General features: G+C 44.3%; 1 protein-coding gene across 1 annotated transcript; it reads left to right on the top strand.

Annotated features, from left to right (window-relative positions):
* Nucleotides 1-3625: 3625 nt before the first annotated feature.
* LOC145398993 (uncharacterized) lies at nucleotides 3626-18099 on the top strand. Its single transcript, XM_080271722.1, has 6 exons — nucleotides 3626-3753; nucleotides 7124-7338; nucleotides 7946-8161; nucleotides 10015-10162; nucleotides 12166-13984; nucleotides 17948-18099. Exons 1-6 carry the CDS (start codon nucleotides 3650-3652, stop codon nucleotides 18023-18025), a joined length of 2580 nt encoding a protein of 859 aa, XP_080127848.1. The 5' UTR covers nucleotides 3626-3649; the 3' UTR covers nucleotides 18026-18099.
* Nucleotides 18100-23753: the final 5654 nt, after the last annotated feature.

Raw genomic sequence — 23753 nt, 5'->3', positions numbered from 1 at the left:
AATAAACAGATGGAAAAAGAAGATATAGAATGTGATGGGTGTGTATTGTACAGATGCATAAAGTGTGCTAGTCCTGTACTCTTCTTGTACTGATCCTGTATCAAGTCAGTCACCAGTGAACCACTGCCTTCTGTTACAAGGCAAGTATCATAAGTTAAACACAGGAGAGAAGGCTCTTTTGTTGATAACAATAAATGTAATTATGTTCATTGGTGACATAGAGCTCAACTTTTCTTTGAATGCATAGTTACATAATTCAGTCTAACGATTATGATCCAGATTTGACAAAATATAAAAGACAAGTTGGCAACTTTGATTAGTATCTGACACACAGCGATGCAGCAGCATGAGTCACCTCCCCCATACCAAGTAGTGCTGGCCTGCGCTGCATATGCTTACTCCCACTTCCCAGTCACGTTATTATATTGTAAGTTTGTTTATTTGAACTGTGATATATAATCATGCCTAATGGACACGTTGCAGCAATTGGGAAGAAAAAAAAAACCATGGTGCACTCTTAATTGAATTTCCAAAACTGATACAAAAATATGGTTTCACTTAACACTGGCAATGGTTTAGTACCGTGCAAGAAAATGTCTTATAAAAGTGAAAAGTTGATTTAAATAAAAATCCGATTTAAACAAAAAAGATTATTATTTTTTTTTATTATTATTTTTAAATCGGCGATTTTTTCCAACTCGGGGTGGTGATGAGTGCGGAGGTTTAGGTAAGCAGTGTGGTAGTGGTGGAGTAGAGGTGGTCTGTTGTGGTGATGAGTGGTGGAGTGTGGTGGTGAGGTTAAGTATTGTTGAAGTGGTTGTGTGGTGGGTAATGATCTGTGGCGTGGTGGAATGTTGGAGTGTGGTGGTGAAAATAAGTAGTGTGGTAGTGGCGATAAAGTGGTGAAGGTATGAGGTGTTGTGGACATGAGTGGTGGAGTGTAGTGGTGTAGGCAGGCAGTGTAGTAGTGGTGATGAGTGATGTGGTAGTGGTGATGAGTGGTGTGCAGTGGTGATTTGTGGTGTGGTAGAGCTTGGTTGGTATGTTAACGTTGTGTGGCTGTGTCTGTGATGAGTGGATATGGTGGTGGTGTATGGTGTGATGGTGGTGAGCAGAGCGGTGATGCATTTGTGTGGTGGTGGTGTGGTGATACTGTGATGGAGACTGTGAGTGGTGGTGTGGCAGTGAGAGGTCAGTGATGGGGGTGGAGGAGATGACTGGTATGGTGGATATGAGTGGTGTGGTGGTGATGAATGTTGTGACTGTGATGAGTGGAGTGGTAGTGATGAGCAGTATGGTGCAGATGAGTGGTAGTATGGAGATGGATATAAGTGGTGTGGCGATGGGGATGCGTGGTATGGTGGAGATGAGTGGTAGTGTGGTGGTGGAGATGGGTGGTGTGGTGGAGACTGGTGGTGTGTTGGAGATAAGTGGTGTGGTGGAGATGATTGGTGGTGTGGTGGAGATGAGTGGTACTGTGGTGGTGGAGATGGGTGGTGTGGTGGAGACTGGTGGTGTGTTGGAGGTAAGTGGTGTGGTGGAGATGATTGGTGGTGGTGGTGGAGATGAGTGGTGTGGTGGAGATGACCGGTGGTGTGGTGGAGAAGAGTGGTGTGGTGGAGATGTGTGGTGTGGTGGAGACTGGTGGTGTGTTGGAGATGAGTGGTGTGGTGGAGATGTGTGGTGTGGTGATGAGTGATGTGGTGGAGATGACTGGTGGTGTGTTGGAGAAGAGTGGTGTGGTGGAGATGTGTGGTGTGGTGATGAGTGATGTGGTGGAGATGACTGGTGGTGTGGTGGAGATGAAAGTGGGTGAGGAAGAGCGTCAATTTGTGGTGACAGGGGAAGTGAGGTTTGCAAAAGTTGGCCACGACCTGGATCCCTGGTGGAGAGAGGGTGGAGGGGAGGGGGAGCAGGGTGGAGGAAGTATGACGAGGAGGTAGGTGGAGGGAAGCGTAGAAGGGGTGAGGGAGGAGCCGAGGATGGGGAGAGGAGGGGAAGTGGAATGGGTGTGGTTGGGAGGGGGAAGTGGGTGGATTGGGGTGTGGAGGGGACGTGAAGGTCATGTGGACGGGATTGGGAGGTTGGGGGAGGGAGTGTGGAGGAGACGGGAAGTGGATGGAAGGGGGTGTACGGGGTTGTGGAGAAGGAGAGGGAGATGTGGTGAGGGGTGTCGAGGGGAAGGAGAGGTGGGTAGAGTTGTGAAGGGGTGTGGAGGTGAGGATGAGGTGGAAGAATGGGAAATGGAGGGGAGGAGGACATTGGTATATCGAGACTTCGGGGTGGAAGGGGGTGTGGAAGGGAGGGGAGGTAGGTGGAGGGAGGTGTGAGGGAAGGAGGAGTAAAAAAAGATGGATGGTAGGGACAAGAGGATGGGTGGGTGGAGGGTTAAAGGAGTGTGTAAAGGGGAAGGGGAAGGGAAAATGAGGCAGATGGAGAGGGGAGGTTAGAGGAAGAGGGGAGAGAGGTAAGGGGAAGGGTGGAGAGGTGACAGACGGAGCAGAGGCGTGTGGAGAGGAGAGAGCAAGGATGAACGGGAGAAATGGCAAGTAGAGGAACATACAGAAAGGTTGGGTAAAGGGAGGGGAGTGACAAAGGGGATGCTAATGGTGACAGACAGAGAAGGGGGAGGGGGGCTTGAAGAGAGAAGAAGGAGTGGAGAGGGGGAGGGGAAGGGTGGAGAGGGATAGGAGACGAAAAAGACTGGGAGGGGGTTGTGATGAGAGGGGATATGAAGAACGAAAGGTCGTCACAGCAAAGTTGACTGGAGAGAGAGAGAGAGAGAGAGAGAGAGAGAGAGGCGGTGATGGTGGTGGTAAGGGAAATTCCGGGAACTAATCTATATCTTATCTATAGCTGGGTTTTTTAGGTCATCAGTTCACCCGTCTCGTTCATGTTACGTACAGTACAGGCACTACTCTCATACCGCTGACTGTAGGGCTCTTGTTCTAGCTTGACCAAGAGCCTAAGTCCATTTCAGCTCAGGTGATGGGTCAGCCGTAGTCAGATTCGTTGGTCGATTTGTCAGAGTAACCAAGGAGACCCATTCCAACCTCAAAATCAAAGCCTATAAATTTTCATGCTACCACGACTTAGTATTCAAGCTGTGAGAGTAGCCCTGTTGCCTCAGATGAAAACAAGCCATCTAAAGTTGACGAAACTAACCTGTGCCTCCTCCTCCATTAGTTGCCGGAAGCAGTGATCAGCCAGCACCTGCCCTGCCCTGCCCTGCCTGCCTTGCCTTGTCCTATCTTGCCCTGCCCTGCCCTGCTGCTCATACTTTCCCCACTAGTACCAAGAAAAAGGACAGTCAGCTGGAGAGTGGATGTGGAAGGTGGACTGTGAGGAGTGAGCACTAAGCAATATACAGAACGGTGACCAGTGGGCAGCGAACAGAACAGCATTAAACAGTGAGTAGTAGGCAGTGAAAAGCGAGCAATGAACAGCATAAAGTGAGCAGCAAGCAACAGGTAGTGGGCAGTGAACAGTAAATGGTGAAGAGTGACTAATGGGCAGTGAACAGCGAGTAATGGACTGTGAGAAGTGTCTAGTGAGGAGTGTGAAATGTACAGAAAGCAGTGAACAGTAACCACAGAACATCGAACAGTACAGAGTGACGAGTGAGCAGCGAGGAGAGCACTGAGCAGCGATGTGTGAAGGTGGGCATGAAGCAGAGTGGGAACTGAGGGAACGCCTGGGACGGGCCCTCAAGTCCACCGCCAGGGACGTGTTGCTCCTTCTGTACAGACAACGGTGGGTACGGTCCTATTCTGGGCAGCATGATGAGGCTTCGTAGCACCTCTTCCTTGGTGATTTATTAAGCATATTATAGCTCACCATTCGCTGGATATGATGTGTATATAGTCTTAACATCGACGCAGTTCGCCTCTGCAACACAAACAGTTATTAATTTGTTAATGTGCTGAATAAATCGGTGAGGAAGTGGTGCTACGGTGTTACCAAGGTCTTCCTCACCCTCACAACTTTCACTTCTCTCTCTCTCTCTCTCTCTCTCTCTCTCTCTCTCTCTCTCATCTTGGCCCGTACTGATGCACCCGACTCTCTCTCTCTCTCTCTCTCATCTTGTCCCGTACTGATGCACCCGACTCTCTCTCTCTCTCTCTCTCTCTCTCTCTCTCTCTCTCTCTCTCATCTTGTCCCGTACTGATGCACCCGACTCTCTCTCTCTCTCTCTCTCTCTCTCTCATCTTGTCCCATACGGATGCACTCGACCTGACTGACGGATATGAACTGTTGCTTGATATATTTTCTCTATGAATTGTCAACAACCCTCTCATGGTAGGGATAACTGTATAATTCCATTCCAGGTAACGACAGACAAGGTTACTCAGCTGATATTGAGTCATAGGAGTCTACATGATAAGCTTACTGAAATTCACTAAACCTCAGACCCACAAAGCACTACTACCTGATAATATACCGTATATGTCGGTTTTCTGAATCTTTGCCCTGTAAGTGATAATTCTTAGATCTAAAGTAAACAGTAGATTGAAATTAACTCAAAAGGTTCGGTGTAAGGCCCTGCAAAGTACTCATAATTTTTAAGTGTAATGGAAACAGTAATACAGTATTAATAATATGTTGGAAAATTTTCAAAGTGTGGCCCTGCTAAATGTGAAGCAGTTTTGAGATCATCCAAAACTCAATAATTCTGGAGGAGAATTTACTGGATAAGTGTAGTGGCGAAACAGTTGAAGAGAGTGTTTGTATGTGGTCAAGAAGAGGGAGGAAGGAAGGAGGGAGGAGAACAGGAGGGAAGGAGAAAGGGCAAGGGAGAGGAGGAATATTTTTGACAGGTTCAAGAGGGGCAGGAGAGGAAAGGAGGAAGAAGAGAGAGAGAGAGAGAGAGGTATGCGTTGACCGTCTTATCAGTGTTATCATCAGCGTCACCACTCCCATTATTCTCTGTCGCTCAGGGCCAGTGTTCATCACTGGGATTAACCCCTTCACTACGATGCTATCTTTATCAGTTTTGTTCTTCCACCACCAAATGATTTTAATCAGTTTTAAGTCTTCTGTACAGGGTCTTCTTTACCTCGAAATATGTTCATTACCTGGAATTGCAAATGGGGACCTAATTCGCAAATCGCCGGTTGTACATGAGAGTGAGGAAATGTGGGAGTGTTTTCTTTATCAGTTAGTGTTTGTGATTGCCCCCTAACCACGAAATATTTCCCATACAAATTAGGCGAGAACCCGACACTTTTGCGATGATTCTGGATAGACATAAGCCATCATACGTCTAATTTTGGCCAGGCTTTGCAGTACTCGTGTGCCAAACACCATCTGATACGACACTTCTTTGTAACTTTACCACATAAAATAACATAAAACATTCTCTCATAAGTATGTAAAACTTCTCTAAAGCATAACATACGCCAAATCTACCAAACACGACCAAACAGAACATTTTCACTTTTGTTGTTGTTGTTGCCCCAAATTCATCTGGACGTGAACCTGGTGGACTGCAGGGTGATGTCGTCCTTCTCCTGCAGCGGGATGGTTATATGAGTGCCACCACGTGAAGGCGCCCCCCTTCAATCCCACATCCTTCTGTAACTCCCACCAAGTACCACTTCATACATTCTTCCGTCTGTCTGCCAAGCACCATCGCATTCTTTTGCAGATCAGCCAAACATCATCACATTCTTTTATAAATCTGTCAAACACAATCACATTCTCTTATAAATCTGCCACACATCACCCCATTCTTCTGTGTATCAGCCAAACACCCACACTTTCTTCTGTATCTGCCATACAACATTTGATAGAGCACCTTCTTAATTTACTGCCTATAAACCGTACTACCCTAAGTGACCTCTTACACCAGTACAAATTGATAAAGTGAACAAGAAGGAAGATTCGGAAAATGGAACACCCTACTGTTCAGTCTTCCTAAGAGTCGATCCTCTGGCCTTGTCCTGTGACCTTGACCGAGCTCTTAAAATTGAGTTGCTTGATCATTCCCTGCCTCTTAGTCATTCCACCTAGTGTAGTTCGGACCAGACCAGAACCGTTTGAGTTGACAATGCCTTGTGACCCTCATCATTGACAAATTGCCCTCAAAATGGAATAACTTCGTTCTTGACTAATCCTTAACCCTTCCACAAAGTTTGGTCCAAAGGAGTAAAAGTTCTTTTGAGGTCAGTATCTACAGTTTACCTTTTTATTATTTTTTTTTTTACCTTGCACTTTTACCTACTGCTCTCAAATTCAATGTACTTTCTCCTTGGTTGACCTTCACTTCCAACAAGGTTGGTCCAGTTCCAAGCAAAACTGCCTGAGTTTCACACACACACACACACACACACACACACACACACACACACACACACACACACACACACACACACACACACACACACACCAAGAAATACAATATGCCTGTGCACTTTGGCTGGTTGTGTAATTAATCTTTCTCTATAAACGTGTGGAACAGTCTCGTACTGAACTGGTGCATTCGAAGAGTATATCCATAATAGTTGGTATGATGTGACTATGTAAGTAGGCTATGGAGGAAAGAAATAAGTTCATTAATACACCCAACTCCCTCCGTCAGAGTATCCACAACTTGCCTGAAATTAGGTTGTTTTCATGATATCACATCATACGGAAAGCAAGATGTTTGGGGTTTGATTCCCTTGATGTACACTGTCTTAAAATATTTGTCAGTGCAGAAGTATAGTCTGGCCCCGTTGACAACACAATGCACGTACTATCCTTTGTCAAACAGAATTCTATGTAGCATTTTTTTTTTTTTTTTTTTTTTTGCATCTTGCCATACCGTATTCCAAACCAAACTCCTTTTGACTTGTTAAGACCAGTAGTTCGATGCCAAACATAATCTAAAAGTCCTAATGGTTTAGGTCTGGTCCCGTTTGGTAAAGCACACATCTAACCCTCTGTCAAACACAACATTAGCATATAGCTTCTTAAGACAGGTTTCCATGCAATAACCCAAACAAAATACCAACTGAAGTGTAAGGCATGTAGTTTGATGCCGGATACACCAGCAGTTGAAATGATTTAGGTTTGGTCTTATTAAAGCCCTGTCTAACGCTCTTTATCAAACAGAATTTCACTATGTAGCCTCTACTGACAGATTTCCTCGCCAAAACCAAAACACTGCTCCCATCGAGGTGCTAAACAGAATATCGCGATGCCGCACATATCTGCAGAACAACCCAGCAGCGGAGAGCAGGATAAAGGCTAATAAGGAGCTGAAGTTTGACGTGCCCATCTTGTACCTCCTTTTGAGACACACATGCGGTCTGAGTAAGAAAGATGCAGCCTGGAGTTCACCGGACAAACTAGAGGGTAAGTTGCAATAGTAGCTGTTGCAGCCCCAGGCCCATCGGAATGTGAATACGGTGGCTTGTAGACTGCAGTTGCTTTTCTTCTGCACCCCACCATCCTTCTTTGGAGGGACAGGGAAGGAGTTGAAGGACGTTGTAAAACTGGGCAGTGAAGACACCCAATTGTTCATCTAACATTTCGCTCTGTGCGCTTCTCACTTTATCTCCAATGGTATTGTACTTGGCTTAAATACATATTCGGGTGAACTTTCTTGTGAACTGCAGCCAGAAGTTTTGCTTATTATAAAGCTGCAGTTAAATATCCAAGCATGAGATTTTTGCCATGTGATTTTGGTGAATGCTTAGCCACTGGTCCCGTTTCTTGTTACTGGTGCAGCTTCAAATTCTCAATGGGTGCAGTTTTCTTGTGCAAAATATACCCATATCACTTATGATCCTTGAGTATGTTTTCATTGTTTTTGATAATCATACATACTTTTGATCCTTGAGCACGTTTTATTATTTCTACAGATCATATATGCATTGCAGGAGCTTTCAGTTTAAAGTTATTCTTTGCTATCCTAACAGTCCTATTATCCCATCCTTTCTTAAGACTTCACTCCCGTCAGGTAATATCGAGATCTTGCGTAATTTGCGCAATGATGACGCTCACTGGACACAGGGGGACAGTTCGCTGGAGAGTCTTGAGGAGGCCTGGAGGGACCTTGAATTTGCCATCATCAACATCCTCAGTAAGGCTGGTTTTGATGAGCACATACACAGATATGAGGAGGATTTGAAGAACATCCGCAGAGGACAAGCCCCCCGCAGAATCAAAGTAGAAGGTTCGTAAGAGCGTATGCACATTTTTTAACCTGTATCATGACATGTACATGAGAAATTACTGTCGTGTTGTGTGGAGAGAAAATAATTGATGTACATCTGTATCATTCTTGGGCCATTCGACCTACAGTGCCCATTTTCAATGCGTGTAATTTGCTCCTGGAAGTTAGGAGTTAACTCCTTCAGGAGAAAAAAAACATATATATAAATATATATATATATATATATATATATATATATATATATATATATATATATATATATATATATAAATACATACAGTACAATATGTTACAGGCAGACTGTGAAATCTGTCATTTCGTGAAACGCCTAGTCAGTACGTGAAGTGAGTCTAAACTGGGATGGGTTAATTTAGGTTAGCTTAATTTTGGCCGCGGTTGGGTTAGGCTGGGATAATCTAGGTTAAGTTTAGGTTAGGTTAAGCAAGGTTTGGTTTTTATTCTGCTCTGAAGAGGCCATGTTTCCCTTATGGTGAAATAAATCATCTTGTTGGTAGTAATAATGAAATAAAAGAGAAATAATTTTGGTGTAGGTAGGGGTTATACATTTATAAAGATTAAAATAGATTTGTAGTTTTTTCTTGCAGTTGCCTCATGATTTTATGCAATTCAGGGGAGTCTCCTGGCTTTGAAGGAAATAATAAGGGTTGTATCTATCCGTGCTAGTTTGAAAAGTCTTCAGCAATTGTACAAAATCTTCTGGATGTAGTAAAAGCAAAAGCAATATTCTTAGGTTAAAGGGAGTTAAGAATACGAATGATACTGTCAGAAAGGTGTGAAGGAGTAGGTGATGATAAAAACAAGGTAAATACAAGAAGGAGCTTGCAAAGAGTAAAACACCCTCAATCAACAATTGGTTTCATGGCCTAATATTTGACTTAGGCCTGTGGCCTTGACCTTCAGTCGATTGCTTTCGATGTCAGTTACATCATTCTTGCCTTACCGTCAACTCTTCTACAAAGTTTGGTCCTAATCGAATCAAAATTGTTTGAGTTTACTGTGTCCTGTGATCTTGACCTTTGGTCTGTTGTTTTCAAATAAAATGTCTCTCTCCTTGGATAACCTCGAATCCTTCCATCAAGCTTGGTTCAGATCAAATCAGAATTCCTTTGCGTTAAAGGGTGAAGCATTTCACTTTGCTCTGTGACCTTGACATGTGACCTATTGTTCTCGGAATCCAATCTTTTCGTCATTGCCTTACCCTGAACCCTTCCACCACGGTTGGCTTAAATCGGATAAAAACTGTTTAAGCTGACCTTACAATGTGAACTTGACCTTTGATTTATTGTTCCCCAAAATAATAGGTTAAGCCATTGGTGGAATCGCAGCTCTTAAACCAGGTTGGGCTAAAACCAGATCAGAACTGTTTGAGTTATCCTGCGCGCGCGCGCACACACACACACACACACACACACACACACACACACACACACACACGAGTCTAGTCATGCACTACCCTGCCACGCTTTCTGCATGTGCATGTGTAAAATCAAGCGTCATGTGGTGTAGAAGTTAAGAATACCTATGTATGTTGTCAGCTAGTGTGATGGTTGTATATTTCATTCTTGCTGCCTCCAGACCTCTTGTAGGTAAAAGATCTAGGTCATATTCTAATTTGCCTCTGAAGATTTTGTAGCTTCTTCCTAAGCATAATATTCTACTTTCTGTACTAGTCATTATTTTGTACATTACTGATACAATCTCTGTCCATATTAGAGATATATAAACAAAACAAGAGAATGTACAGGTGTATATGTATAATAAATCGCTAAGAAAAAGGTGCTACGAATCCTTCTGTGCGAGTTAGAATAAAACCCAATGATTGATGTCGTCAGATCGAGTAAAGGAGGAGCTGCTGGACCTGTACCGCACGAGCAAGAAGACGTCCCTGCAGCCGCTGGTGTGGGCGGGGGCAGAGTACAGTTTCCACCGAGCCATTAACCAAACCTACACCCCCGTCAGGATCACCACACTCGTTCGTGGGTAAGAAGAGGAAGAAGAAAGCTTAGGGTTGATGGCCAGGAACAGGAGAAGGAAGGGATGAAACTGAGACCTGGTAGCTAGTTATGTTTGATTTGGTCTACTTCCAGCCATCTATTCTGCAGAGGTTACACTGTCCCGTTAGCCAGATCTCCAGTATACACCCCCAACATCATCACCAGTTTCACTGTTGGGGAGAGGGAAATTGGGAGGAGGGGGTCATATATGGAAGTATCATGCCATCACCTTCCTGCAGATGAAGATGGAGATTAGCAAATCTTCCACAATATGTAGAGAAAATGGGAGTGTTTTTTAATGTTGTTTTAAATAGAGCTATCTCATTTACTTTGGAGATTTGTGGATGTAGTAATAAATATGCGAATCTACAAAGCGTAAAATGATTAGCTACTCAAACTCATCCTAATGGAACTAACTTGATTGTGAAGTGATGTAGCTGCAATCTAAGGAAACAGAAATATTTACCTCCTTATTCCCCACGGTGGCGAAATTCTTTCAGGGATGGAGCAGGGATCTGGTAGCTAGTGAAAAGTGGATTTTGTCCAGATCCATCCATTCATTCTGCAGTCTCATTACATAATCAGTCACACTTGCCCCTCAGGATTACCATTTTGTAGGTAAGAGGGAAACAGAAGGAGGAGAGGATAGAGTTGGGATCCGGTAGTAAAAGTATGGCTTAGTCTTACCCTTCAGGATTACCATTCTGTAGGTAAGAGGGAAACAGAAAAGGAGGGAATAGAGTTGGGATCCGGTAGTAAAAGTATGGCTTAGTCTCATCCATATTTCACAGAAATCTGGTTCAGTCCTGTTCCAGCTCTGGAAGTCCTGTAGTGTGATTCCATTAATCCAGTAATTTAATCCAGGAGGTCATTTCCTGTAAAATTTGGTCATGTTCTGGCATTAAAAAGGAGGAAAGAGGGACATACAGTAACATTTTAAAAGGGGGAAAGTTGGACATACAGTGACATTTTCAAAGGAGGAAAGAGGGACATACAGTAAAATGTTGATTTATCAGAAAATATGTATATAGCCTACTGAATCGGCTCAGGGATTTCGTTTTGTAATCCGGCCCGCTCCCAGCCCTGGGAGGGGGAGGTATCACATCACTGTCCATGGGAAAGAAACAGCCAGATGAGGTGGAGGGTACATCACTTCAAAGTGGCGGAGGTTATTGCTTTATTCATCCGTGGGAATGAGACAAATAAAGGGAAAACTGGGAAGGGGTATATAATCTAAGTGTGGCATTAATACTTTCAATTTAATGGATTTATTAATATTATAATTTTGTTACTACCAGATGATTTTTCAAGGCTTGGTGAACACCAGGGGGGGGGGGAAACGGTGGCTCAATCGGTAGAGAGATGGTCTGCAGTCCTAACGGACCCGGGTTCAAATCCCGCTGGGGCAGGGAACAGTTTTAGGATTTGAATTTCGTAAATCTCAGACTTTACTGATCTACCAGAAGAACCGCCGACATGTCGTAAAAATACCCCCGCGAATACCAATACACCAGTCCTGTATGAGACAGCCCTAGCGTGTATTCAGTATGGACGGTGGGTGTTAGCGCCGAAGTGGTGACATGTAGAGGTGTACGGTACGTAGGAGGACTACTGGCCCTTGGGAGCAGGCTGTGAAGCCTATGTCCAGAGTCGGACACATAAAAAAAAAAATGAAGGGGTTATTGGTGTACTTGGGGACCCTCCCCAGCCAACACTTGTGTCACGCGCAATCTGTACCTCATCTGGTTCAACAAGATGTAGTGATGGAAGGCGAGGTTATTCCCAGGACTTCATGTCTCCACTGATATGTAGTCTAGATATGATGAAAGGACTGTGTTCTCAGTACATCACGTCATGTAAATATTGGAAATTGGGTTAGGATGATGATGATAGTTTCTGTGATATACTTTAAGTAACTCATAATAATTTCGAACCTTGTATCATTGATAAAACCATCACTTCCCTAAACAATAGGCCTTCTGTCCACAGTGAGGTGACGGAAGTGGATGTGGCTGGTGTGCTGATGAGGGAGAAAGTAGGGATGGGAGGGGGAGGAGGGTCTAGGATGACAGTGGTGCAGGGGGAGACTGGCACAGGAAAGACTTCACTACTGCGTCACTTGGCCACCTCCTGGGCAGACCGAACTCCCTCCTATCTCCCAGCAGTGAACCGCCTCGAGTTCCTCTTATTTATGGACCTGACAGCTGCAGCCAAAGGAGCCTTCACTGTCCAGGATGTGATTCAGGAACTGTTGCCTCGGTCTTGTGGCGAGTGGCAGCACTCTACCATAATTGATGCTCTTGCCAGGGCGGGGGACAAAGTAATGTTTATGATAGATGCTTTCGATGAGAGGTATGAAGCATTCATGGAAGCCTTCAAAATTCTGCTCAGTAAATGCCCAAGGGCTTCCTTCCTCGTAACAACACGACCTCACTGCACACAGGACATCCTCAGTCTGTGTGAGCAACCCTACAAAGTTGTCACTACCCACGGCTTTGGTCGGAAGGCTGCGGTGGAATATGCCACCAAACTCTTGAAGATGTACAAAAAAGAGGACGATTTGGAAGATTTTATCAATGCCATATCACCTTATGAGGAGATAATAACCATCCCTCAGTTGCTGTGCTGGTCATGTTGGTTCTGGGTGGAACACGGGATGGAGCGCTTCACAACACGAAGAAAAGTTTTTGCAAGTATAACAGAGTTTCTGCTGCGAAAAATGTGTCACATTAATGGGGAGAGAGTGGTGGCGAAGGAGGTGCCTCGAAAGGGAGAGGAGTGGCTAGATCACGTCGCAAACCTCGCCTTCACTCTGGCTCAGCGGGATCAAACAGTGCTAAGCCACACGTGTGATGAAATAAAAAAGTTGAAGAAAGATGCTAGAAAGCTTAAGTTGCCGCCTTATGTAGCTCTGTCTACCCTAATGCAGTGTGACAGCAGGATAACAAGCACAGGGGAACAGTTTGCCTTCCAGTTTGTGCACCAGTCCCATGCCAGCTTCCTAGCAGCTCACCGCATTGCCAACATTCTGTGTAACAATGCAAGGGTATCACTTATTAATCTTCTGAAGCAGGTGAAGCCGAAGCAAAACAAACTTATCTTACTGTTCCTGGTGGGTCATTTGTTTGATGGGGAGGAGGACGTGTCGGTGAAAGTGCTTCATGATTTAGCAACTTTGGCTAGACAATTTGTGAATTTTTTCGATATCACATATTACTTGGATCTAATAGAAGAGAGTAACTACAGTGAAAAACTGAGCCAAGTACTGGCTAAACACATGCCACGACAAGCAAACAGAGAACCATTACTTAGGGTGCCAGTATCAGCCTCTGGAAAGAGATATGAGATGGAGCAATTGTGGCTGCGGCCAAAGGAGCTGCGACGATTTAAATCTTTGCTTCGGATCCTGTCGCAGGCCAGACCAGCCCGAGTGTGGCTGCGGCTGTGTGAGGGACCCCGTAACGACGACCTCAGACCTGTGGCGGGTCATAAAGTGGTAGAAGGAGACCCTGGAGAGGCCTTGCGTCTGTTGACCATAGCTTACCGAGACAGCACTCTATATGAACTGATTGTAACAGACTGCACATTTGTCTCCAGCCCAGTGTGGCCTCGCTCAGTCAGCTGTCTTATTTTTCAGCGCTGTAATTTCAGCAGCCATCTCAGCTTACCCAGCGGCCTGGATGAAGTGAGTTTGAAAAATTGCAAGGATGTTCAGAACGTGGATCTGTATGGCTGTGACGCGAACTCTATCCGGGTATCATCGTGCACCAACACAAGACCACCCAGACTCCCTAACCGTATGAAAGAGGTGAGTGCTGGGTTAGTTGCTGAAAGAGGTGAGTGATGGGTTAGTTACTGAAAGACGTGAGTGCTGGGTTAGTTAGCCGTAGTTTGGTTGGCTTAGGAGATTTCGTAACGCCTCTTCCTCAGTGATTCATTTCACCTGTTAGGCATTACCGTTTAGCGATCAAGACAGCTATTGCTATTGCCAGGTGCTTTACTCAGCTGACACTGTCACAGGAGCCTGAGAGTATACTCTAACTGTGAACCATTTCAAGGTGGGGACAACTCTTACCGCATCAGTTTGCGCCAGACGCCTTAATTAAATGAGAGTGAATTATATAAGCTTGAAACATGTAATACCTCTTGTATGTACTTTCCAGTTACAGTGATATTAAAATGATGTAAATGAAATGAAAGATAATTAATAAGGAGGAATAGCTATGTAAAATGAATCTCTTACAAAGATGTGCCACGAAATCCTCTGTGCCAGCTGATTATAGCACATGAGTAAATAGCTGAAAGCGAATAAATAAACAGACTAGGGAGAGAGAGAGAGAGAGAGAGTACATCCAACCCCCTCCCACCCACCTTCAAAAATGTCTCCTTTGCTTAATAAAACTGTTTCTAGGTGACAGGAATAAACTAGAAAACAAGAAGGAGCTATCAGGTAGTACCACATCCACGCCCACCAGTTAGTGCAAGGGCTGAAGATTTGAGTTTGCCCTGTGACGTTGAACTTCGAGTGATTGTCTTGAAATTCGAGTCTCTTTGTTCTTGCCTGACCTTTAACACTTCCCCCCCAAAAAAGTGAACTTGCCCTGTGACACTGACGCTTGGCTTTTCCCTGTGACCTTGAGTGATTGTTCTCAAAATCGAATCCCATTTTAATTGGACTTACCGTACCTTTAAGCTGTTAACTTTGATCTAAATCGGATCAAAACTTTTTAAGCTGAGCTAGCCCTGTGTTCCCGACCTTTGATCTATTCTTAAAAAAAAAAAAAAAAAAAAAAAAAAAAAAAAAAAAAAAAAAAAAGTTAACCGCTTCGCTGACCATCATCCCCACCACCAAGTTTGGTTAAAATAAGATGAAAAAAATGGGTTACTTTGTTTACACACACACACACCAGAAAAACAGAAGGACCTAGGAATGATTATCAATAACAGACTGTCTCCGAGTGACCACATAAATGAAATGGTACGAAACATGCATACACTGCTTGTTGATATGAGAATTGCATTCACATATATAAATGAGGACATGCTGAGAAAGATAATAACATCATTCGTCAGACCAACCGGGAATATGCATCAGTGGTCCGGAATCGTCATCTCAAAACACTCATAGATGAGATTGGATTAGTACAAAGGGACGCTACAAGATGGGTACCAAGCTTAAAGGATCTATGCTATGAAGAAAGACTAGAAAAACTGAACCTACCAACATTACAAGGGAGAAGGAAAAGCGGAAACATGATTACGCTATATAAATGCATCTCAGGGAGACATAAATGAGTTTATAACCTATGGGGAGGCATCGACAAGACACTACAAAAAGCTTCATAAAACGAGAGATGACAAAGACGTAAGGAAATTCAGTTTCGCAAATGCAATTGATCAGTGGAATGCACTACCGAATGAAACAGTGTGTGCCAAAACTATTCATAAATTTAAGGATATGTATGATAAAACTGGTTTAATACACGGGACAGTACGAGCTTGGCTCATTCCTGTAAAGATACAATTACGTAAGAACAATTAGGTAAAAACGCCAAGCAAAACAATACACCCGCAACGCGTGGTTGTAAATATCATCTTGTTGAAGGGTTTCATTGGTTGATCATTCCCTTAGCAGGATAAAATTGCACGGTGTTTTCTGGAATATAATCCCTAAATGAGACATATCAGTGAAGGGGTTAATCACTCACTACGAATACTCCTTTATCATCATCATCAACCAGACCTCTTTTCCCACCGAAAGATGGAGTGAGGGAGCCTTTTAAAAAATTTTTGTAATACCTGTAGATAATTTTATTCAGCTAAGGGGAAAACTGTAGAACTGGAGGGGCTGGATACAAATTTATGTCTGTTTGTCCATCAGCTTGAGACTCCCAGTCCTTGGGGAGGCGGTGACCGAATCAGTCGAGTTGGCCTGTAGTCCTACTGGACCCTGGTTTGAATCCCGCTTGGGGCAGGGAACAGTTTAAGGATTTGAATTTCATTAAAGCAGCCTTTACTGATATACTAGATGACCCGCCGACATGTAAAAATTCCCCCACTAATACCAATACATCAGTCCTGTATGAGACAGCCCTAGCATGTATTTAGTATGGACGGTGGGTGTTAGCGCCGAAGTAGTGACATGTGGAGGTGTATGGACGTAGGAGGACCTCTTGGCCTTGGTAACCGGCTGTGAAGCCTATGCCCAGAGTCGGACACACACAAACACACACACACACACACACACACACACACACACACACACACAAATCCTACTGAGGGGGTTAGAAACAGTCCCCATGAAGTTCTTGTCTACGGAAGGTTCTTAGTTTATATGAGCAAATTTGTCTTGAGTTAGCTAGGCCAAATAAAAAAACACTTTCGAACAGAAGGGGTGATGGAAGAAACTACTGTAGAGAGAGAAAAAAGAATCTGTCCCTTTTCTGTGTGTTCCATTGTGGACGTAGGCTTCATAGCCCCTTCTCTGAGGCTCAGCAGACCCCACAAACCTTCATATGCCACCACTTAGGCGTTCATGCTACCGTCCATGCTGAATACATGCTTGGGCTGTTTCAATGAGGACATATGTGATGGTATTAGCAGGGGCAATTTTATGACCTCTGTGTGTTTATGACGTAAAGAGGTATATGAGAGGCGGGTGTAAGTTGGGGGAAGGGCAAGGAAATGGTAGAGGACAGGCCGACATGGAGGCGATTTGTTTGTGGCCACCCCTTACGGGATTAAGGCGTCTGGCTGCAGATAGTGTTTAATAGATACTGTTTTGTAAAAGATTAGTTTTCTGCCTCAGTCTGGGATCGAAGACACCCTTTCAAAAAGCAGACTAGTTCTCTAACCACGCGGACACTACCTGTCTTGTTCCTTGTTGGCGACTTTTATTTACATGAAGGGGGAGATCTTGAAGTAGTTAGCCTTTTCAGCACAATGTCGTTATGATTTATTACTGTTAACTCCAGAGATTCGTATTTGATTATTATAAACCAGGACAGCTCTGGGATACAGCTTTAGGACACAACTCTCGGATACAACTCTAGGATACAGCTCTGGGATACAGTTCTCAGATACAGCTCTAGGATACAGCTCTGGCTTTGGATACAGTTCTCAGATGTATCCCTAAAACACAGCTCTGGGATAGAACTTTCCGTGCAGCTGCCCTTTTACAACAGTACCAAGACGTCTTCTGTTAGTTGATTCTTATTACTTTATAGAATGGCACTGAAGGGGACCTGGTACGTGGTGGAGCCGTGCACCCTGGATGGAGCAGCTGCGTCGTATACCCGCGAGCCAAACCTGCCTATATTTCCTTCCACTTCGCCGTGGGGAGGACCATGATCCGACCCTAGTGAGGCGCTGTCTGCCACAAGGGGGCGCTGGATTCCTATGTGGCTATTTTCGCTTATGTGACCGACTCCAAGCATAGGCTTAACAGCCCGTTCCCTGCGGCCCAGCAGTCCTTCAACGTCCTATACTCCTCCATATGTCACCACTTTAACGCTAACACCCACCGTCCATACTGAATATACATGCTAGGGCAGTCTCACAGAGGACTGGTATACTGTATTGGTATTAACGGGGGTATACAGTACTGTACCTGAAAGACGGCCACACACAAACAACTGCTACCTTGTGGTCGACGAGCCTGTTCAGCAAGACAGACCAGGGTTAAGCAACAACATTAACAACCCCATAGGATCTTATTTAGTCCAGGATGAAAATAATGCTTCGTTAACCCCATGCGTCTATCCCCCTACAGACCAACTTCGGCCTAGACCTGGGGGATCTGTGGGACGAACTCGGAGAGAAGGGGGGCGGCACCACACCAGCACTGTAGACGAATATGGCACCATAGCACTCCGAGGCTCCTATGGCCCACCCCCAGCTGCAAGAAATCGGGTAGTGTTACACCTGATTGGACACGAGTTGACACCAGCGTGAGGAGTCTTTTACTTTTTTTTTTTTTTTTTTTTTTTTTTTTTTTTACCAACCCAGTTTTAGGAAATGAGGTTGAGGTGATGATGATTTTTATATGTTTTTGCTCCAAGGTTGTAAAGGAACGTGCCGCGAGAGGTCTTCAACTTCATTATTTTACCCAGTTTACTGCCTGACGATTTTATTCATGTTAGAGTAGTAGTAGTAGTTGTTGTTGTTGTTGTTGATGTTATGGTAGCACCAAGTTCATCTGAAACGTGAACCCGGTGGACTACAAGTTGAGGTCTTCCCTCGTGCAGTCCACCGTCCTCCTTTCGGGGGATAAGTAGGCACGTAAGGGGCGTTTGTGTAACCAGTGGGTGGAACTACTTGGCTGTATCAGTGCCACCACACGAAGGCGTCCATCTCCAGTATCACTTAGAAAGGGTCTCAGAGATTAGGAAAAGTCTCTCTCAAGCTGAATAAAATCGTCTGGAGGTAGAAAACTATCTTGTTCAAGGGGTTAACACTCTCAGGCTCCTATGACTCACTGCTGATCGAATGAAATCGTCTGGCATTAGCCCAGAATACTAGAGCTAACGTGATCATGAGAGGGGCAATGAAGATAATATTAACACTCACAGCCTCCTATATTCCCTGTTCATCTGAATAAAACTAACTTGCGGTAGGCAGACATACTGCTATATTCTGGTCATGTTAACTAGGTGTAAAGCTGCCGTCTCCACCCTGAATGATGAGACAAAACAAGATACTGATTCTAGAAACTGGTGCTAGTCACGAAGGAGTGTTATGAAATGGATGCAGAGTAGCTGTGACTTCTTTATTTTGTCACTGAGCCACGGGAAATAGGCTGCAAAAGGACGAAAATCACCGTCAAGTTAAAGTGAATATATTACATTGTTAAAGGAACTATGAGAGACTAAGTAATCTCTCTCTCTCTCTCTCTCTCTCTCTCTCTCTCTCTCTCTCTAGTGAGAAATACTTTGGTAATAAAGGTTATTTTTTTTGCTAAAGCTATGTTGCTGCTGCTGTTGTTGTTTTTGTGTGTGGCCCTTGGCTCATCTGGCTTTGAACCTGTTGTACCCCAAGTTGAAGAATCCCTTTTCCTGCAGTCCATTCTCCACCTTTCGGGGGATAGGGAGGGAATTCAGGGACGTTAGTATAACCGGACAGCGCCATCGCCCGGTTATATCAGTGCCACCACGTGAAGGCAAAATGTAAAGGAACGTAACACCAGGCCTCGTATTTAATCCCTTCAGCCTGACGACCAAATTTTAAATTCAGGTCATCTCCAGACGATTTTATTCACCAAGGAAGGTTGAAGGGGTTACTGAAGGTTGTATCGAACCCCTCTATTGCCATGTCTCCCGAAGGATGAAAAAAATCGTCTGGGGTATAGCAGGAAAAAAATTATATTACGCCATTATAGTGAAATGAATAGTGCGTAATTCTTTTGTTAATATGTCCATACCCTTCAGTGAGAGTGGGGTTAGGGTGAAGATGATGGTGATAATGATTCTCTAATTTGCCCCACTTTTGCTGAAGGGCTTGGGTTTATGATAATTATTTGGTATATGTTTTTTGTGTATTTACATTCCCCATTTTTGGTGGGAAATGTGGTTAGGGTTATGATGATGGTGATGATGATGATGATGGTGGTGATGATGATGGTGATGATGATGGTGATGATGATGGTTTGTTTTCACTTTATGGCTGATCATAACGGCTGCATTTCTTTCATATATATATATATTTTTTTTAAACATATACTACATACACAGTACTTCGATATCATGAATAACTCTCTCACTACGATGACGTATTATTCATTCTTGCTGCCACCAAGGGAGTGTATTCATCTAAGGAGAGCAGCCAGGTAGTGAAGAAGTTAATGAATGCTTTATCTACTTCACGCATCTTGAAAAATCTCCCTTAAGCTGAATAAATTCGTCCGGAGGTAGAAAGAATAAATAAAAACACATCATCAGACTGGAAGGGTTAACTACGCGATATCAGATACCGGTGGGTGATAGACAGGGATGCCTTCACGTGGTGCCAACGATATGACCGGGCGGTGGAGCTGCCAGGTTGTACAAACGTTCCTCATTTCCCTCCCTATCAAACGTTCCCCATTTCCCTCCCTATCCCCCCCCCCCCACAAACAAGGTGGTGGATTGCAGGAACAGGGTAAATCCATCCTGCAGTTCACTGGGATCACGTTCAGATGAGCCTAAGGATGCAACTACCACCACTTCTTCTGCCCCCCCATGTACAGAAAGTTATTTTATATTTGTCAATAAATGTTTGGATACCCTACCGTTAGTTTCAAATGAACCCGTCGAACCAATAAATAATCTATCAGTCTATTTATCTACCTACCTAGCTGTCTATCTATGTATCTATCAGTAAGTCAGTCAATCTATCAGTCTATCTATCAATCTAATTCCTTTACACAAGTACAGTTTCAACCATTTACAGCTTCAAAATGGCGTCCTGTTATTTTTATTACCTGCAGACGAATTTATTAAAAGAGATCAGTTGCTCCTTCTGTTATTCTTTTCCCTTGCCCTTTGGAATACCTCACCCAAGACAGGTGGGAAAAAAAGCTCTGGATGATGATGATGATGAATATTGGTGGTGATGATGATGAATATGGTGATGATGATGATGATGAATATGGTGATGATGATGATGGTGACGATGATGAATATGGTGATGATGATTATAGTGATGACGATACTTATTCCTACTCTGTAACTAAAGCTCATCAAATTGCATAGTACCTGGGCTTAGTATTTAATAGGTGTTGGCTGGTCCAGTTCCCTCAGATGATAGCAAACACACCGTAGTAGCCCCCAAGCCGACGATAATACAGTTGCTCGACTCTTATTCTCTCTCTTACCAATATACAGGGTGGTCCAGATATAGCACTCCTCTTTCAATCTCATGGCCGAATTTTCCTTTGCTGTTGAGGGGAAGAACAACCACGGGACCATGATCAAGGTGTCATTCAGGATTTCGTAGCGTATTTTTTTTTTTTTTTTTGGCTACTTATTATTTCGTTGAGCCTTTTTCCTAGCGATTTATTATTTCCAATCGCCTTTTCCTTGGCGATATATTGCGCATACACCTTGATATTCTATTTTGTAATTATTGCCTGTACATTTCTGACAAGACTGACGAAGAGAGTGTATGTGAGTGAGGTGGAGGGGGGAAGAGGGAGGGGGAGTCCGAGGATGAGATGGAGGGATGGGGTGGAGAGGTATATGAGAGAGGGGGGGGGTGAGTTGGGAGTAGGGCAATGAAATGGCGGGGGACAGGGCGACTTGGAGGCGATTTGTTTGTGGCCACCCCGAACGGGATTGAGGCGTCTGGCAATAGATAGATAGATAGACATTTCTATAGTTCGTTTACCTTAACTTGGCGGGGATTCTCTTCCTTTTGTGACTAATTTCCTGAAGCTGAGTAGCGTAAAAATAAATAAGTAAATAAATGAAACGCCAAGAACTCGGGCCCCAAACAGTCGTCGCTTGGTATGACTCCGCCAAGCCTTGCCCACGGACGCGCCTTACAACCTCCATGACAGGGTTCGTTGTGGGTTAAAATGAGACCAAAGATAAACTAAGTCGAGCTTATATGACCTTGACCTTTGGCCCACTGACTCTGCTGACCTAATTTGTTCATCGTCCCTTCATACTGTATCACTGACCAAAGTACGGTCGAAATCTGTCGAGGGGTTCGGGACACAGAGCCATAGAGTAGGACATACCGCGCCCACAAGAATAAACTAAGTCGACTCCATATGACCTTGACCTTTGATCCCTTGACCTAACTGACCTAATCAGTTCATCATGTCCTCATACTGCATCACTGATAAAAGTTTGGTGGAAATCCCCCGATGGGTTCAGGAGATATCGCCCCCACAAAAGTGTTACGAACGCACGGACCCACGCACGCACGGAAGGAAAGACCCGTCACTTAATGCCTCCTCCGTCACAGATCGGCAAAGGCATAATCATAAGGCAATAAGGTGTCTCTAGATCATATTCACTGCTCTTCTTCGTTCAGGTTAAAGTGAACATAGTATAGTTTCGATATAGTTTGTCTCAGTGACGTACAAGGAGATAAAAAATAAAGGCGTGATAGGTAGACTAAATCGCTGAGGAAGAGGTGCTACGGAGCCTCCCATGCTGGATAAAACATGGACAGGGGCGTGGGAGATAACAAAGGAGAATGGGAGGAAGGGGAAGGAAGGGAAAGATAAAAGGGTGGGTGGACGATAACGATGAAAGGTGGGAGGAGGTGATAAGTGGAAGGGATTAGGGAAACATGCAGGGTAGTCCGGAAATAGCGCTCCACTCTCCTGCCAGTATCTTATGTGCTCCGGGGACGGCTCATTCTGCCGGTGTGGTCGTCAGTGTGGCAGTAGAAGTAAGAGATGAATAAATGATGCAGGACACCTCGATAACGCTGACTGAACCGCCCTCTCATCACCCATGAAGTTCTATATGTCCAGCGGAGGGGAAGAGCAACGTTATATATGGACCACCCCGCACAGTGAAAGAAATCGATTAATCCCTGGCCCGCATTCTTCCAGTTAAGACTCTAGATGTGCTGGAGAGGGACGCCTTCATGTGGTGGCACTGACATGGCCGGGCAGTGGAGCTGCCTGGTAATACAAACGTCCCTCTGTCTCTTTCTTGTCCCCCAAAAGCAGGATGGTGGACTGAAGAGCAACTCTAACCTGCAGTCTACCGGGTTCACATTCAGATGGGCCTAGGGTTACAACAACAACAAAACACCAACTACTACTACTGCTACTCCTACTACTATACTTCTACTGCTATACTACTACAACTGCTATACTACTACAATACTACTGCTACTACTACTACTACTACTACTACTGACAGGTTTCGTTAGTTTTAATTAATCTCTCGAGTCCGATTATTTATCTTTAGAAGCGGAATTATAACCAGGAGCGGCCTTGTCCGTCTGTCACTCACTACCTTCTTTTTCGGAAACGAGGTGCTTGAATCCCGTAGACTTTATTTTAGGGCCCTGAAGCTCTCTCATCTATCCAGTACCTTCGCACAAGTTTATTTTATTCTTGCTATCCCCAGACGAATTTATTCACCCCTGGATATAATTTTCGAACTGGAGAGGTTGGGTACGATCTCTGTTTACCACTTTCACTACGTCACCTGGTGCTGAAGAGGGACGCCTTCGTGTGGTGGCACTGATGTAACTGGGTGGCTCCATTACCCGGTTATACAAATGTCCCTCAGACCCCTCCTTACCGACCCCCAAAAGGAGGAATGTGAACTGCAGAAGGAGGACAACTTCATCCTGCAGTCTACTGGATTCACTTTTCAGATGAACCTGAGAAAACAACAACAACAACAACAACAATAACTACTGCTACTACTACTACTACTACTACTACTACTATTACTACTACCAGTAATACCACCATCACGACTTCTACTACCACCACCATCACCACCACCACCAACACCTTTACAACAACAACAACTGCCACTGCTACTACATTTTTTTTTTTTTTTTTTTTTTTTTTTTTAATGCGAGGAAGAAGGAACCAAAGGCCATGAGCCCGCAGTAACAGTTCC

This window comes from Coenobita brevimanus, chromosome 47 (genome assembly GCF_032717465.1).
Source record: "Coenobita brevimanus isolate Jiangsu-jjx chromosome 47, ASM3271746v2, whole genome shotgun sequence".
In the NCBI taxonomy this organism is placed as follows: domain Eukaryota; kingdom Metazoa; phylum Arthropoda; class Malacostraca; order Decapoda; family Coenobitidae; genus Coenobita; species Coenobita brevimanus.
Note: the sequence above shows the minus strand (reverse complement) of the source record. Positions and strands in the feature narration are given on the sequence as shown.